The 18240-nt window shown below is 44.1% G+C and overlaps 1 protein-coding gene across 5 annotated transcripts in view; it reads left to right on the top strand.

Annotated features, from left to right (window-relative positions):
- Nucleotides 1–8153: 8153 nt before the first annotated feature.
- Nucleotides 8154–18240, top strand: part of CCDC171 (coiled-coil domain containing 171) — a 204713-nt gene continuing 194626 nt past the window's right edge. The window contains exons 1-3 of one of the 5 annotated variants that reach the window (XM_045021613.1): nt 8154–8373; nt 9248–9291; nt 14229–14400. In XM_045021613.1, the coding sequence (XP_044877548.1) occupies nt 14354–14400 (47 nt within the window). In that variant the 5' untranslated portion in view covers nt 8154–8373; nt 9248–9291; nt 14229–14353. The remainder of the gene's footprint in view (nt 8374–9247; nt 9292–14228; nt 14401–18240) is intronic. The other 4 variants (XM_045021612.1, XM_045021616.1, XM_045021614.1 and 1 more) reach the window with 4 other exon arrangements.

Below are 18240 nucleotides of genomic sequence, written 5' to 3'. Positions count from 1 at the left end.
TTGGCAAAACGGGGATGTGCAGATCCCCACACCACCTGAAGCAGCTTGGAGCCCCTAGGAGCTGCCTGCAGCAGCTGCCCTGCCACCTGCAGCTCCGGGATTCCCTCGCTGCCCATGGGGGCTGAGACCTGTGGGGTGCCCCCGCCTCCCATGTTGCCTGGGAGCTGCAGGGTACCCCCATAAGCAGTGGCTGGGAGCTGTGGGGTTCCCCCACCATAACCAGGGACTCGGGGATTCCCCTGCTGCTGCCAGCAGCCGGGGGCTCGGGAGTTTCCCTGCTCAGGGCTCCGGTGTCCTCTGCCGGGCAGGGGCTCAGGGATTCCCCTGTTGCCGCCGGTCAGAGGCTCGGGGATTCCCCTTGTTGGTGCCATTAGGCATATTCCTAGATAATTCAGGAGGGTAGAAAACCACAGTATTAATGAAGTCTTTCTGTACTAGGCCTGAATTGAACCAAAGTTATTTTATGCTGGTCTAAGAGTCCCTTTATGTTAAACTCTAGTTGAATTCCCAAGTTAGAAGTGAGAATGGAATGTGTAACTGCTTCTTATCAGTACAACACGGACAGCAGGAGATAGTAAAAAGAGGCCCCTTTTATTACTTGTGTTTAGTTTATAAAGAGGGGAGACAAGATAATAAATTCCGAAGTGAACCAGGCTAACAGCCTTGAAAAGTTACTAGCAGATAGATTGTTTGCTATCAAGAATGATTTAACCTGTTAATGTAAACGCTAGCTATACAATGTGTCTACTATATGGGAGGAGGAAGGGGGGGGGTAGTAAGGGGAGGAGTGTGGGGGGTAATAGAGATGTGTAACTGAAATCATGTATAAGAAGAGACACACAGCTTCTATCTGTGTGCAGGATTTGAGATGGTAAATATCTCCCTGGCACCTTACTTGAGCTCAAATAAACTTTTTCTGCATTCTCCACCCTGGTGTGATAATTAGTGCGACGCACACCGGGCAACGAACCACTGTTTGCTGCCTCAGGCCTTTTTGGGCCGGCAACAGTCTTGGCGTCCCTGGGTGGGCTCGAGGCAAAATTATGCCTTGCCCGGACTCCTCCAATGGCCGGTGGACGACAGTCACAGCCGATGCCAGCGCGCACCGGTGCTTTTACCGGGGGCCTCGGCAGGGACGTGTCAGACCGACCTTGGAAGGCACAACGGTGCAACGCACTCAGATAGTGGAGAAGCAGCTGCGGGCGACGGTGAGGAACCGGTCCTGTGGAAAAGGTAGGAACAGTTCAGTGCTGTTAACCTTTTGTTTGCCTGTTAAGACCTGGGGACGCCCAGTGTCTTCCCATAGGTATGGGGCAGGGATAGAGTACAGGCAGGGCACGGTGTATGCCCCCAGAATGCATTCTAGCAAATTGGAAAGTGTTTGGTTTGGATCCAATGATTAAGGGTAAATTAAAAAGGTTCTGTACAGTAGACTGGCCTCAATATCAACTAGAGAGCCAGGAAAGGTGGCCACCAGAAGGATCACTTAATTACAACATGATCCTTCAATTACTTTTGTTTTGTTAGCGAATGGGTAGCTTTTGAAACTCTTTGTATAAAGAGCTCTTGTAAAAATCCCCCATCATATGCCCCAGAGCTGCACTGGGAGGAGAACTGTCCCTGGGGATGTCTGTCTCTGTTGGGCTCATGCCATCTGAATTTATTGACTGTGCAGCAAGATAAGATGCATCGTGGTAATAGGAAATAATGGCTTTGGGGTGTGTGTGTGTGTGTGTGTGTGTGTGTGTGTGTGCACCCCCCCCCATTACTGGAAGACGCCCAGATTACCCTGTGAAGCAAATGCTAATGATCAGGAGTAGTCTAACGCAAGCCCAGTAACTAGTGGATCTTTAGGAGATCCGACCCACGGTGGGCTGACTCAGCCTGGCATCGTCCGGCGAGGAAGCTGCCTGGGTCTAGGAATGTGTGAACCCATCTTCCCTCCCCCCACTTCCTTTCCGTGTGGGCTACTGACAGTCTGATCATCTCACTGAATGCAATTAGAGTAAGCGGCTCCTCTCCCAGAGACTAGCCGAAGCTCTTTGCTGAAAGGAGATGTAGAAGAGTCAGTCATCCTCGTTAATCTCTCCTGTGTGAGTGTCCTGTAGGGAGAGATTCTTAGTTTATGAGCCGCTAGCGCGGACAGGGCCCCCTCTCTGTGTGTGTAAGTGGAAAAGGGGGGAAGGGACAGTCTAAACGTTCTACCTCACCCCCTAAGGGTACCCCAGTATAGTACATGTACGTACATTATGGTTCTGAAACCTGCAGGTATTTAGAGAATTGGAATCTTTACACGCGTGAAAATCCATCTAAACAATGTCCATTAGAAGGTACCTTCAATCTAGATAAGATCATATATCTCAGAGGAGCTTTTAATCACCAAAAGAAAAGCCTCTGACACAGTGTGAGCAATCTGTCTAGGAATGGGTTAATTTGAAACTCGCCCAGAGATAAAGAGAGAGCTGCTCTGAGTCAACACAGGCTATGTTAAGTACAAAGGAAAACTGCTTTTAGCCCCAGCTGGCTGTGGGAAAATATAGACAGAGGTAAATTAAAGGTAATATAAGTTACAGAACTGAGATTGCATTTGCAAAGCTTAACTGTTCAGTGAGATTTAACAGTCTTTGGAATCCCAGAGTTGGTATGGCTTGGTGACCTGAACTGAAATCTCTGAAAGAGACACTGCAGGAGATTCCAGGGTGTAAAAGAACAGCTCTCCCAAGAGTGGAAGCATGTTGGAAATACTGGATAAGCTGTATACAGAATAATTTCCTGTCCACCTATTCCCCTTCTCTGAATGTTATACACAGACGTGGTCAGTCTGGATATGTGTGAGTATTAAAGTGGCTTAAGGCTTGGGGAAGCTTTGGGGTTTGGTTATATGGTGTGTTTTGTCCTCCCCCAACGTCCTGCAGTAGATAAATTGGTAACAGATTTGTCAGAGTTTGGTGAGTAATTGAGAATGGGGGAAGCCCTATAGAATTTACACCATCTATTTGTTTTACCTTTGTTATGTTGTGTTTCTTTTGTTTGGAACTGTTGGTGTTATATGTTGAGGATTGCATGATTAAAGGTGAGCCTACTCTCAGCTGCAGTAAGTCTGAGAACTAGAAAGGGGTTCTACCCCCAGTTGCAGCAGGACTGGGCAATAGAGTAGTTGGAGAAAAAGAACAAATATGTACTTGATAACTAGGATTGAGCAATTAAGAGCATAGATCATGACCCAGACAGCAACTCAAACCTGCGCTCAGGGCAAGTTGCAGGCTTTGAGACAGGATTTCCAGTTAGAAAAGGAAGCCCTGGTTAAGCAAGTACCAGTCCTTCAGGGACTTGCCAAAATTTAACTATTTGTGCTCAGCATACGCCGTAATAGCAGTGTGTTTGCTACAAGGGGAAATTAAATAATTAAACACCAGTGGGCCATGTGTTTTGCCCAGGTGGCAAGCCTCACAAGGGAAGACTCAGGTAGTCTTGTGAGTTAAAATGTTTTAGGGAAAAAGACCAGAAGGGTGGGGGCTAGTTGAGAAGCCAACCCCCCCCTTAGTTAAAACTGGCAGTGGAGCAAATTGGTGTCTAGGGAAAGAATGGTTCAGCTAGAAAAGAAGGATCGGGCCCAGGCAGGCAGGCAATAGACGGAGAGATTGAAAAATAGGTTGGAAACTTTTGAGGGTCTAGTGGAAGAAAGGAGTAAATAGGTATAAACATGGGAATTTCAAATATCCAGGAGGATACTTGTAATAGTGATTTAAGTTGAGAAAAATGGTTGTTGAAGAAAACAAGTGAGTGATTTTAAGGCAGTGTGAAAAGTTAACTCCATAGTTGCTGGAGGGAACAGCAGTTGAACTTTGTAAAAATGCTAAAGAGACAAATTCTTGGTGTTTTGGAAATGTTTGTAAATAAATTCAGGCAAAGAAATTATTAGATTGCAATCATTTGGTTATGACCCATTTAGTTGAATTATCTAAAGAATGTATATAGTGCTATGTAATTGAAATCTTATTAGGTCCTAAAGGCACTATAAGTGGTGATGTTTTCTTTCAGTGTTTAAAAGCAGGAATTAAAAGTACAAAGCAAGTCAGGAAGCATCTGTATTGATGCAAGTTATCTAACTGATAAAGTAGAAGTCACTGAGACCTAAGCTGCCTATGAAACATATATATGAAAATATGGGGTAATTCCCCTGTTTTGCCTGAAATCAACGAAGGTATTTGTATATTTTCAGTGATGATTGACTACCCAGAAAGGGTAGACTTCTGTTTTTGTCTTTCAGATAATCAGAGAAAACTGATGCTAGCTGAATAGCATTCAACATACCATGCCTTTGATGGCACAGCAAAATTATGTTTTGTGTTTTATGTTCTGTCTTGTGGTGTTCGTCTCGTGGCCAAAATTATTTTGTTTATGGGATGGTCTGGATTGGAATACAGATACTTGTTTTGTTCAACTTGGAATACAAAGTGCTTGGATAAATTGGGAAAAATGTGATATACTAAAGTCTAATACATCTCCTTAAGTAAGAGAAAGAGAAACTTTATTGGCCAAATCTTTTAATTGAAAATTGTTAATAAAACTTGCATACTAATAGTTTTTGGAAGCAAAGACATGGAAAGTTAACCCACTCCCCATATTGTATTTGGATCCTTCTGGCTATCTCAGATTTCTAGCCAGAGGGCTGAGGATGGTGGGAAACTATTGGACTAGAGGTTGTATGAAATAAACTCGTCAAAGTGGGTGTGCTTGTCCTAACTTGTTGTCCCAAAGCTCTGGAAAAAGTTATTTTAGTGAAAGGATAGATGTGACAAACTTTAAATAATAAGACTAATGTACTGTATAAAGGCAATGTATATGTGTTCATTGTTAGAAAAAGATGTATAAGTGAAGACTAAGTTTCTTTTGTAGGTTAAAAGAAGCCAAAAAGGAAAAAGGAAGGACGAGTTAACTGAGGGAAAATAGCTAACATGCTCCGTTTAAAAATAGGGCATTAACCCTATTCAAAGACACTGCACTCAGCTAAGACTTAGCTAACAACCAAGACAAGGGAGGCTTAAATGTGTCCACACAGCTGTAGAGTCTGCAAATCGCTGACAGGCACTAATGCAATGTGTTAGGTTTCTTTTTTCACAGGTAAAGACAAACTACACAAAGACCCTAGGAGTCCTGCCACCCTTGGAACCAGGAAACTGGATCGATGTAAAGCTCCACCAGCGAAAGACTGCTTTGGCTCTATGCTGGAAAGACCCTTATTAAGTCCTGGTGACCACCAACAGCGTTGTGAAGTGTCAGAATCCAGGATTTCCTGACCAAAATGGACATTAAGGACTGACCCTGGTGTAGAAACCAAGAATTATACACTGGCAGGAGGAAATTTGTGTGACCCCTGTTTGAGACTGTGGTATTGATTAGATTTTGGGGTTTATTCTACAGGCTGCGCCCTGTGGTTTGGATAAATCCTCCAGCATGTATTGCTCCCAAGGGGCTGCCATTAGATTAGTACAACAGAAAGCCTGGGTTGTTTCCTCTGCAAGAAGAGGGAATTGACCAGATCTCTGTGGACTCAGACCAATAATACAGCAGCCATTTGAAATATTTTTAAAAGCTGGGAACATGATAAGAAATTGGGCCAACTAGAAAAGGCCACTAGCCTTATTTTTAAAGCTCAGCTATCCCAAATACAGGCTGGAGTTGGTGGGTTACATGTCATTTCCACCCTTAGTTCTATGACCCAGAAGTTGCTGACAGAGATGGTATTGACAATCACTGAGACTGGGAAGGTATTGCAGTGGGATCTGGTATATTTAGATGGATCTTGAGCACCGGACTTGGCCCACTGCCCTTACAGACTATCAGGAACCATCTGATCTGTGGTCAGGGGGATGACATACTTGGACACTTTCTGGATGGAAGTATGGACATTCACAATGCTCCTTCCAGGCATGAGGACCGGTTAGGGTGGGTGTGGGCTTCCACATACCGAATCCTACCGGGTGCATAGGGAGGATGAATGTGGGACTGAATACCCCAGCTCCCTAGAGTTTAATTGTTTTTTGTCTTCAAAGTATGAGAAAACTCAACCAAATGTTTGTTGAGTATTCTCAAAGGGGGGAATTGTTGGTGCCATTAGGCATATTCCTAGATAATTCAGGAGGGTAGAAAACCACAGTATTAATGAAGTCTTTCTGTACTAGGCCTGAATTGAACCAAAGTTATTTTATGCTGGTCTAAGAGTCCCTTTATGTTAAACTCTAGTTGAATTCCCAAGTTAGAAGTGAGAATGGAATGTGTAACTGCTTCTTATCAGTACAACACGGACAGCAGGAGATAGTAAAAAGAGGCCCCTTTTATTACTTGTGTTTAGTTTATAAAGAGGGGAGACAAGATAATAAATTCCGAAGTGAACCAGGCTAACAGCCTTGAAAAGTTACTAGCAGATAGATTGTTTGCTATCAAGAATGATTTAACCTGTTAATGTAAACGCTAGCTATACAATGTGTCTACTATATGGGAGGAGGAAGGGGGGGGGTAGTAAGGGGAGGAGTGTGGGGGGTAATAGAGATGTGTAACTGAAATCATGTATAAGAAGAGACACACAGCTTCTATCTGTGTGCAGGATTTGAGATGGTAAATATCTCCCTGGCACCTTACTTGAGCTCAAATAAACTTTTTCTGCATTCTCCACCCTGGTGTGATAATTAGTGCGACGCACACCGGGCAACGAACCACTGTTTGCTGCCTCAGGCCTTTTTGGGCCGGCAACACCCTGCCACTGGCGGCTGGGGGCTCAGAGGTTCGGGGGCTCAGGAGTCCTCTGCTGGTGGGGGCTCAGGGATTCCCCTGTCCATGGCTGGGGTTTGGGGGTCCTCTACCAGCAGGGGTTTGGGGATTCCCCCATTGCCCGCCAGCATCCAGAGGCTCCCCCACCAGTGGCTTGGGGGTCCTCTGCCGGCAGGGGCTCGAGGATTCCCACACAGCAGCTGGGGTCTTGGGGATTCCACTGCAGCTGCTGGGGACTCGGGGATTCTGCCGCCAGCAGCTGGGGGCTGAGGTTCTCCCATTGGTGGCCAGGACTTGGGGTCCTCTGCCAGCACTGGTTTCCCCTGCTGCCACTGGTAGCCAGGGGTCTCAGGGATTCCCCTGCTACCACCAGTAGCTAGGAGGCAGGGGCGGGGCTCAGGGATTCCCCTGCTGACCACAGCGGCCTGGAGCTGCAGGGTACGTTACCCTCAAAGCAGCTTGGAGCTCCGGGGCCACCAGAGGCAATGGGGGAACCCCGCCACTTCCTGCCCTCGCTGGTGGAGCGGGACCTGAAGCTCCCGACCACCACAGAGGGTGACCAGATGTCCCGATTTTATAGGGACAGTCCTGATTTTTGGGTCTTTTTCTTATATAGGTTCCTATAACCCCCCCCCCACACACACACACACACTCCCGTACCCAATTTTTCACACTTGCTCTCTGGTCACCCTACTACAAACTGAAGTCACGGATTCCATGACTTCTGTTACAGCCATGACTAAACTGTAGCCTATGTGAGCACATTACAACAGTGTTCTCCAGAAATCTTATCCAGCGGTGCTGGAAAATTTTTTATAATGGCCATGCTGATGATGGAAACCATGTATTTGGTGTTTGCTATTACTACTTCAGTGGGGGCAAGGCATCAACACCCCTAGTTCCAGCACCACTGGACTTGTGGCTTCTGCATCATGTCAAGATCCTTTCCTGTATTTCTTTGTCCAATGGCTTCAGTCTTTCCCTTGACAATATCTCAGCATTTTCCTTCCCCCCCCCCCTATTCTTCTCCTACAACATGACCCCCTTCCTCCCTTCCTGAGCCTAACGCATGAGGCCGGCAAACATCTTCTCCGTGTCCTCTTCCTGCCCTTCCTCGCAAGGCGAGCGGGAGTTACAGAGCTCAGCGCGGGAGGAGAACTCACCCCCTCCCGGCCCGGGCCCCCCTCCCTTATAGTCTCTCCAACAGCACCCAGTGCGCAAGCCGCCTTCCCCCAGGACCTCAAGCGGCACCTTACTGCGCATGCGTACCTCTCTCCTGTCGGGCCGAGACCGAGGCCGTTCGTTCTGTCTTCAGCCATTGGGAGCGTGATGCGTCACAATGCTCTGTCCTTCCAATCGGAAGCACCGCTGTGGGGTAGAGGGGTGGGACAAGGCCGCCTTGGTGGTGTTACCGGAAGTGGCCGTTGTAAATTTCTCCTCGAGCTGAGGGCGGGGCGGCGTGGGGTTTTTTGGTCATCTCTGGGTCCTAACGCCTAGCCCATCCCATCGTCCGTTCCCACCTAGCCCGGGCTCCGCTCTTCCTGCCGGCCGGCCGGCCCGGTGCTGCCAGCCACTGCTCCCCGGCAGGGCTGCCCCGCAGAGGTGGGAGGTAGCGGGGAGACTGGGGAGGGGTTGGGCGAGCAGGGGAGGGCTGATGGCTTTGGGGGTGGGGCTGATGGAGCTGGGTCGGGAGGCAGATGGGGCAGGAAGAGAAGGGGGCTGATGGGAGAGGTGGGGCTGAGGGGCCGGCAGCTTATGGGGGAAACGGGGGTGCAGGGGACTAATGGGGCCAGATGGAGCAGGGGGCGAGGACATATGTGGGAGCAGGGGAGGAGCGGAGGGTGAGAGGGGAGCATCATTATTATCTATGAACATGCAGTTTCTTTTTAATGTCCTTGTGGCTGAGAATCCTGCTCCCCAGAGCCTCTTTTTCTTGTCACAAATATTTAGGATTTGGTAACATTTTAGACGTAGACACCTCTCATCCTGAGTAATTCCAATGTGCTTTACTAGTTGTAAACATATTGCCCTGTTCAAATGTAGCCATTTCTGGGGTGTAAGGCAACAAGTTGGTGCATAGTGCAGTGAAGGAAGCAGAAAATAGGAGTGGGTGAACTTGTGTTTTCAGGGAGTTGTGGTTTGGGATTCTAATGCTTAGACTACTGAGCACTCAGGTGGAGATTTCTCTGGAGGGAGGGTAGTTTGTAATTGGATTATAAACAAAATCAGTAAAATGCTGGGTGTATATTAGTTCAGAACTTTGTTTTCTTAAAATGTTACTGTACAGAATAGAAAACAAAATAGCTAGTTCTAATCAGTGTAGATCCAGGGGCTGCTTCTTGTGGTGGGTTTTGTATACACAACAAATGTTCCTAAAAAATAAAATCATGGTAATTCTTAGAATGTTCACTGCATATTTGCAGAGCACTGATGTTCTCATTTTGTATGGTTTTGTATCCTAATGCTTACTGATCAGGCTATCTGAGGGTCAGAAAATGACAAGGCAGAGCTGACTTACAGGTGTGACATTGATATGCTCTTGCTCAAGTATACACAGAAGTAGCAAAAGTTTTATTCATTTATATGTATGTTTGGTTAAAAAATGTGTAGATCTTATTTTTATCACGTTGTATCTAGATATTGATGATGTGGCATTTTGAACAATTTCTAAAATCCAGAAGATCTTTAGTCATTTTCCTTTATTTAAAGGGATTCTGTTATTAACATTGTAACAAAAAATTCCTTACCTTTTGTAAATTACCTTTGGATTATTAACAGATTCATTTAAATAATATTTCAGTAAGATATATAACTTCAGTGGCCTCCTTTATAGATTTCAAAGCAAAATATGATTTGCAATAATAAAAGTCTATAGATAGTTTTGGCAGAATCTGCTGATTGGATGTTCAAGTTTGTAATTTAAATATACTAATAACACCTATTCCAATATTATAAGGCTGCAATCCTGCAAAGACTTATGTATATGCTTAACTTTACTGAAATCAATGAGACTATATGCAGTGCATAAAGTTAAGCATGTGCTCAAGTCTTTGCAGGATCGGGACCTAGTACTGTATACAGATGTAAATCACAAGAAAAAATAATCATAGATATATATTAACTTACTAAATTGAACTTTTTTGTTGCTACTTGAACAAGTATTTTACTGGAATCCCAAGAGATTCCAACAGTTCATGCTGCCATCAATTAAATACCATGTTTGTTTGTTTGTTTATTTACAGCAGTGTAGTAGTAAATCAGGCAGTCATTTAAATAAACTAAAGAATACTGCATATTCAAAACTAGTAGCTTTCTACTGAAACATACTTCATGCTTCCTCTTAACTTTTTTTCAAACTAAATTCAGGAACATTTTCACACTGCCTCAACTTTAGTATGATTCCAATTACTAAAGCGATTTCTAAAAATTACTAGTTATCTGGACAATGTGATTGGGACAAAATGCGTTAGAACCAAACTTAAGCCTGCCTGAGGTTCTGGCTTAAGCTACCACGTTGCCTAAGCCCTAGTTCAACAGTTGTTTGGTGGTGGTATGTGACTCCATGCTTGAGAAAAAGCAGTTCAGGTTGGGAGCCATTTAGTACTATTATTATTTATTATGTGTATTACTGTAGTGCCTAGGACCAGTGTTCCCTCTAATTTTTTATGTCCATGTGGAGAATGAATTTTGTTATGTGCACCAATATGGAGGTGATGTGGGGCTGAGGAGTTTGGAGTGTGTGTGCTGGGGCAGAGGGTTGAAGTGCGGGGGATGAGGGGTTTGGGGTGCAGGCTGCCCTGGGGCTGCAGCTGGGAGAGAGGACACCCCCCAGACTTCTCTTGATGCAGCAGTTCGGGGTCAGGGCGGGGCTGGGCTGGGGGAGGAGGCTGAGGCACCTCTCCCCTGCTGCAGCAACTCTGGCTTGGGCTGGGGGAGGGGTGCCTCTGCCTAGCTGTGGCTGCTCCGGCAGGACCAGGTAGGGGGAGGGTCGCCTCTCCCCACCTGCACAAACCTTGATAGCCTACTGCGTGGCTGTGTAGCTTAGAGGGAACTTAGCCTAGGACCCTGTAGTGCTAGGTGCTGTACAAACCCAGAACAAAAAGATAGTTCCTGTCTCCAAAGGGCACACAAACTAATTATAAGACAAGAGACCGATGAATTTAGACAGATGGGGGAGTACAAGTAAACAATGAGACAATATTGGTCAGCATCATATGCAGTCATCTCAGCACACCAGCAGTCTAACTGTTGTCAAATTTTGTGTAGTATCCTTGCCAAGGAAAGTTTTGAGGAGGAATTTGGAAGTGGATAATGAGGTTGATATATGGACATCTATGGGGAACATATTTATGGGCAGTATCGGACAATGCACAAAGGTCTTTGTTTGAAAATGTAATAAGTGAGCGATGGAGGATAACCTCATTGGCTAATCAGAGGCAGGAGCTGACAGCTTGATAGCAAATGAGAGAGGATAAGTAGGATGGGAATTGATAATGAACGGTCTTGAAAGTGAACACAAGCATCTTTTGTTTGATTCGATAAAGATGCGGGAGCTAGTGGAGGGAGTGAAAGAGAAGGGTGACATGGTCAAAGTGACGGGCTAGGAAAATGATCTTAGCAGTAGTAGAATGGATATGAGTGGAGCAAGATTGTATTTGACAAAGCCAAAGAGAAGGATGTTGCAGTAATTGAGATGCGAGATGATGAGAGTTTGAGCTGTGGAGTCTGTATCTTGCTGGAGCAGAAATAATTTGCAAGATTTAGACATAGCCTGGATATGAGGACCTAGAGAAAGGTCCAAACCAAAGATGATGCCCAGGTTACAGGCCTGAATGACAGGCAGGATGGTGGCACACAGTGTTAGATAAAAGATGCAGTGGAAGGTATTGGAGAGGGAGAGGGGAGGATTAGGAGCCATGTTTAGTACTACCATTTCTGAGTTCCCTAAGTTCAGGATGGTAGCTTTGACCTCAGAGTTGGTTGAACATCCTGATTCAGGGCCCAAGAAGCAGTTTCTGCCTCTGATGTTGCAAAAGATGCTAACCTTGCAATTTAAGAGGACTTCTTCCATTGAGCAGTCATACCCACTCACTCGAAGGTGACCAGATGATTACCCTGATGTCTATCTTGGAGAAGAGACTGTGCTTGATAGCAACCTGGGCAGTGTTCCTGGGTCGACAAACTCCTGAACTGTGTTTGCAAGGAGCAGATGGAGGCAGGAAACCCATCCTCCATGCGCTGGCCAGTATTGTTGGCTGGATGTGAGGTGTCATCTAAAAAGGTGATTTAGTATATGCCCTTTTCCTCCCTGAAGCAATACAAAGGGCATGCTGCAGGGAATGTGCCTCTCTGTATCAGGGCTGTGTCTTAAGGGCTAGTTTGCACTTTAATAAGAGCCTAGTTTCTCAAACACTTACTACTGTTTACTATGAGAAGCAATCCTATTGACTTCACTGGGACTGCTTCTGTTATTTAGCATTTTTGAAGGATTGAATAGTTATACAACTTTACAAGGTTTAGAGACAAGTGACTCAATGACCTTGTCTATCATAGAATGTGAGGGTTGGAAGAGATCTCATCTAGTCCAACCCCCTGCTCATAGAGGACCAATCCCCGGACAGATTTTTTGCCCCAGATCCCTAAATGCCCCCCTCAAGGATTGAATTTACAACCCTGGGTTTAGCAGGCCAGTGCTCAAACCACTGAGCTGTCCCTCCCCTATACTGTAGTTGCTGATGTAACAATTGTCTAGCAACTGTATCAGAGTGTGTTATAGTTTTAAAAACATTTATTACATATTTAGCTATTTTTTCAGGTGGGATGGAAGGACGGCTTTAATCTGTAGAGGGAGCCTTCTTGTCAGTGACAGTTGTACATCAGTTACGTATTTGAGTTTTAAATGCATGTACTTGCTTAGAAATAATTTTTGTGGGCACAACTTATAAATCAGAAATAAATAAACTAGCATAGCTTGAAATGTTTGATTAAAGCAACTGGAGCCAAATTAATAAATTAAAAGTCAATTTCTGTTCTCATTTGCTTTAGATTTACACCCAAGTAATTCCAATGTATTTAACTTAGTTACTTTAGATTGGCCTTAAATTATTATTAATCAGTATAATAAAGAATGAATAAATAAAGGTAATAGGATTTTTTTTGTGGGGGCAGGGAGGAGTAGATTCTGTCTTCTGGAGACAAACTGCAGAATGTGGTTGAATTAAAAATAAAGACAAGAAAACACATACAGTTTTTTAAAACCTTCAGAAATAGTATAATATAAAGTGATTAAATAGTCCAATTTTGTTAATGCTGAAGACTGCTACGTTAGGTCAGATGGAAATAGATTATGGCAAACATGTGGCTGCAACATTTAGATGGTAAAGATGGCCTGCAGGCTAGGTCCTAGGCATGGGAGTCCATCTAACATGGCATGTAGAAATCTTCATGGTTAATTAATCGTTTTGCTGAATCTAGCCTGTGCTGACCGTTTTCTCTCAGGCTGTCTTGTAACAATTTGCCAACAGAACTGTAAACGAATTTATTCTGCAAGCTGAAATAAATGTTGGCTTTTTCAGATTGAGTGGTGATATTTTAATACTTGTTTTGTAAATATGCTTGATGTATTAAGTGTATTAAGAGAATAAACCTGGATTTCTTCTATGCAGAATTTTTGCTAAAGGAGGCTTCATGTTAATCAAATTTATGTTTGATGCTATAATCCATGATACTTTATAGTGATTAATTACCTCAGCGCAATAATTGGTAGAAAATGTCAGGTTTCTATGTTATCTAATGGCAGGAGGACTTGCTAAGTTAAGGGTCACTATCACACAGTGAAGGCCCAAATATTGAACTACCTTAAAATTGTTCTACCATGGGGCCTATTATCTGTATTGTGACTTTAAAACCAAAACACCCCAAACCCACAGATGAATGAGTCATCAGGGAAATGGAGGGATACAACCTACAAAGAGACAATTTTATGTTTCACTCTCCTTCTATTATCAGAGAGGTAGCCGTGTTAGTCTGGATCGGTAAAAGCAGCAAAGAGTCCTGTCGTACCTTATAGACTAACAGACATATTGGAGCATGAGCTTTCGTGGGTGAATACCCACTTCGTCGTCGTTGACATGCATCCAATGAAGTGGGTATTCACCCACAAAAGCTCATGCTCCAATACGTCTGTTAGTCTATAAGATGCCACAGAACTCTTTGCTGCTTCTCCTTCTATTGTAAATTTAGAATCAAATATTTTCCTCAAAAACATGCATTTTCAGCTCCAGGGTTCAGGTTCAGTGCCTGATCTTGCAAATGCTTACTAGGGGGTATAGTTCTTTTTGCTGTCTCTGATTGGCTTCAGTGGAGCTATATCACGTGTTAACATGACTGAGCCTAAAGTAAATACAATTGATTCCTTTTGTTACAATGAGAAATAAACTGCCCTTTTTATGTTATAGGTTTTAATAGATCCATATGATGCAAAGAGAAGAGTTATCTCTGAAGTGTCTCAGTTTCTGTAAAAGAATATAATTGAAGTTCGTTATCCAGACACTATAAATTAAAAAGTTGGAGATTTGTCATCATGAATTCTACCCCTCCAATCAGTTACACTATTCCTGAAATCAAACGGTGAGCTTCAGTTCCTTATTTTAAAATCTGGTAATTTATATTGTCTTTCTGTGAGAATTTACATATCATTTGTGCTAATCTGATACAACTTGTTTGACAACAGCTAGGCCTGAGGGCATAAACGATATCTCCAATTAAGTGTAAGAAATGCTAGGAAAGCACAGAAGGTATTTATTTAAAAGGAAAAAAGGCAGTGAGGCAGAAGGGGTCATCAAATACAGTTAGGCGCATTTGCACTGAGTTACAGAAGTCTTTCCTTTGCCAGACAAGATGGCATTTGGTTACACTTTCTATAAAATTCAGCTATAGTACTAGTCCTAGATACTTGGGGACTGGGAAAAATCTGTTCAGGAAGATTGTGTATTGAAATGAAACTTTGACTGTCTTTCTGAAAACCTTGAGGCATGTCCCATGGGACTGAGGGTCCTCAAATTCAGACAAGTAATTCTCTGTCAGCATCCTTGCAGTGGACTGTCATGCAGGGGAGAGAATCAAACAGTTGGCATAAAAGCTCTAAAAAAACAGTTGAAAAATTAGGCTATGGTATATCTGTCATTCGTCACAGTTCTGTACCTAGACAAATTTTGTACCTAATTTTCAGAAGTAATGAGCACTACCTCCTAAACATTTCTGCCTTTAGTTTATAGTTAAGTAAATGATGTGGATTGCCCTCTGGAAAACCAAATAGTTTATTGGTTTCTCAAGTACTTTCAGTTGGTTTATTAGAACGAGTGGGATGCACAATCACTTTTTTTTTTTTAATGCACACCATGGAAGGGAGAGAGGAAGGATGCATTTGCAGATTTATGGTCATGGATATGGCCCTTATCATTCACATGAATATTTTTGTTTTGTTGAGTATACATTGTCTTGAAACAATAGCACCATTAGCGAGAACCTTGGTTCATAATAATAATATTGATCCTAAGTACTAGCTGTTGTCATTTAAATCATGATGGTACAGGACTCCCAACTGCTTTGGCAGTGGTAGCAGAATTCTGTGGTAGATCCTTTTTCCTAGAAACATGATCTTTGGCCTGGTCTACACTACACGTTTAAACTGGTTTTAGGAGCGTTAAACCGATTTAACGCCACACCCGTCCACACTAAGAGGCCCTTTAAATCGATATAAAGGGCTCTTTAAACCGGTTTCTGTACTCCTCCCCAATGAGAGGAGTAGTGCTAATATCGGTATTGCCATATCGGATTAGGGTTAGTGTGGCTGCAAATCGACGGTATTGGCCTCTGGGCGGTATCCCACGGTGCACCACTGACCGCTCTGGACAGCAATCAGATCAGAACTCGGATGCAGTGGCCAGGTAGACAGGAAAAGCCCTGTGAACTTTTGAATCTCATTTCCTGTTTGTCCAGCCTGGAGCTCCGATCAGCACGGGTGGCGATGCAGTCCGAAATCCAAATCCAAAAAGAGCTCCAGCATGGACCGTACGGATGTGATCGCTGTATGGGCAGGCAAATCTGTTCTATCAGAAGACGAAATTCCAAAGCATTTTTAAAAAATCTCCAGACAGAGGGCACAGCAGGGACTCAGCACGCTGCTGCGTGACAAACGTAACGGAAAGCCAAAGAATCAAATGGACGCTCATGGAGAGAGGGATGGGGGACTGAGGACTCAAGCTATCCCACAGTTCCTGCAGTCTCCGAAAAGCATTTGCATTCTTGGCTGAGATCCCAATGGCTGTAGTGTCAAACACATTGTCCGCGGTGGTTCAGGGCATAGCTCATCAATTTACCCCCTCACCCACCCACAGAAGTAAAAGGGGAAAAAAATCCTCTCTTGACTCTTTTAAATGTCACCCTCTGTTTACTGAATGCTGCTGATAGACACGATGCTGCAGCCATCAACAGCAGCATCCCCGCCCCCATGGGTGGCTGATGGTACAATATGGCTGATATCCATTGTCATCATCAGCCTTGTGGCCGATGGTGCAGTGCAAAATGACTGGTATCTGTCATCATCAGCCCGTGAGTGCTCCTGTCTGGCCTCCAGTGAGGTTGGCCGGGGGTGCCTGGGTAAAAAACTCCTGATTATTCCTGGTAGATGGTGCAGTATGACTAGTAACCGTCTTCATCATAGCAACAGGGGGCTGAGCTCCATCAGCCCCCACCCTTCATGTGTAAAGAAAAGATTCTGTTCTGCCTGGACTATCATAGCAGCAGGAGTCTGGGCTCCTCTCCCCCACACTGCTTAATGTCCTGTCTGGACTATCATAGCAGCTGGAGGCTGTCTTCCCCTCATATCTCACTAACAAGTCACTGTTTCTTATTCCTGCATTCTTTATTACTTCATCACACAAATGGGGGACACTGCAACGGTAGCCCGGGAAGGCTGGGGGAGGAGGGAATCAACAGGTGGGGTTGTTGCAGGGGCACCCCCTGTGAATGGCATGCAGCTCATCATTCCTGCATGATCTGACACGGAGCTGCTGTGCTCTCAGGCTCTCTGATACACTGGTTCTCTAGTACACTTTCCCCATATTCTAGGCAGAACTGATTCTATTTTTAGATACCATAAAGGAGGGATTGACTCGGGGAGTCATTCCCATTTTTGTCTTTTGTGCCCCCGGCCGATCTCAGCCAGGGGCATCTATGACAGCAGCAGATGGTGTAGTGCAAAAGGACTGGTAGCCATCATCTCATTGCCAATTTACAATGGCATGGTAGATGGTACAGTACGGCTGATAACCATCTCTGCTATCATGCAAAAGCAAACGAATGCTGCTGTGTAGCGCTGCTGAATCGCCTCTGTCAGCGGCATCTAGTACACATACGGTGACAGTGACAAAAGGCAAAACAGGCTCCATGGTTGCCATGATATGGCGTCTGCCAGAGCAATCCAGGGAAAAAGGGCGCAAAATGATTGTCTGCCGTTGCTTTCCCAGAGGAAGGAATGACTGCCGACATTTACCCAGAACCACCCGCGACAATGATTTTTGCCCCATCAGGCACTGGGATCACAATCCAGAATTCCAAGGGGTGGGGGAGACTGCGGAAACTATGGGATAACTATGGAATAGCTACCCACAGTGCAACGCTCCAGAAATCGACGCTAGCCTCGGACCGTGGACGCACACCACCGATTTAATGTGCTTAGTGTGGCCGCGTGCACTCGATTTTATACAATCTGTTGTACTAAACCGGTTTATGTAAATTCGTAATAATCCCATAGTGTAGACGTACCCTTTGGTTAGGATAGATATGCAGAATCCCCTTTTGGCTATACGAGTTTAGAAAAATCCCATAGCTAATTAACAAGTGGAAGAAAAAATCAATCTCTTAGTTGTGACAGATATGATTACTCTACTTTTTGTCAGGTGTGAAGAAACCCCACTAAGACAACTTTTACAATATTGTAACCAATATGATAGCAGTACACAACTGAACTTTCAAGTCAACTTATTGATTTACTGAGTTGCCTATGTTAAATTCTCATTACCCTGCAATGTAGTATTCAATAGCTATTTCATTTGCTCTTGTTTTTCTTAAAGAATTTTAGTGTGTGTGTGAAGGATGGCATTTTGTATATGATTTTGGTAAAAGCATTTTTTCTAAATATGATTATCAGGAATATTAAATAATGCAAGAACACTTTGAACAAGGCTGTACAGTCATGTCACAGTTACTTTTTATAATAGAAACAAACAGCTTCTGTTTGTTCTTATAAAAATCCATTTGTATGTATGTTTGTTCAGCCTTACCACTTTCATTCTCTTTAGTTATCTCATCTAGTTATCATTGTCATTGCTTTAGTTAGAATCCTCTGTTCATCATTATATATAATGTATGTGCAAGGAATAGCTCCCACACAGGGTGCATGGAAGG

The sequence above is a fragment of the Mauremys mutica genome, chromosome 6 (assembly GCF_020497125.1).
Source record: "Mauremys mutica isolate MM-2020 ecotype Southern chromosome 6, ASM2049712v1, whole genome shotgun sequence".
NCBI classification, from domain to species: Eukaryota; Metazoa; Chordata; order Testudines; family Geoemydidae; genus Mauremys; species Mauremys mutica.
This window is presented reverse-complemented; position numbering and strand designations above follow the sequence as displayed.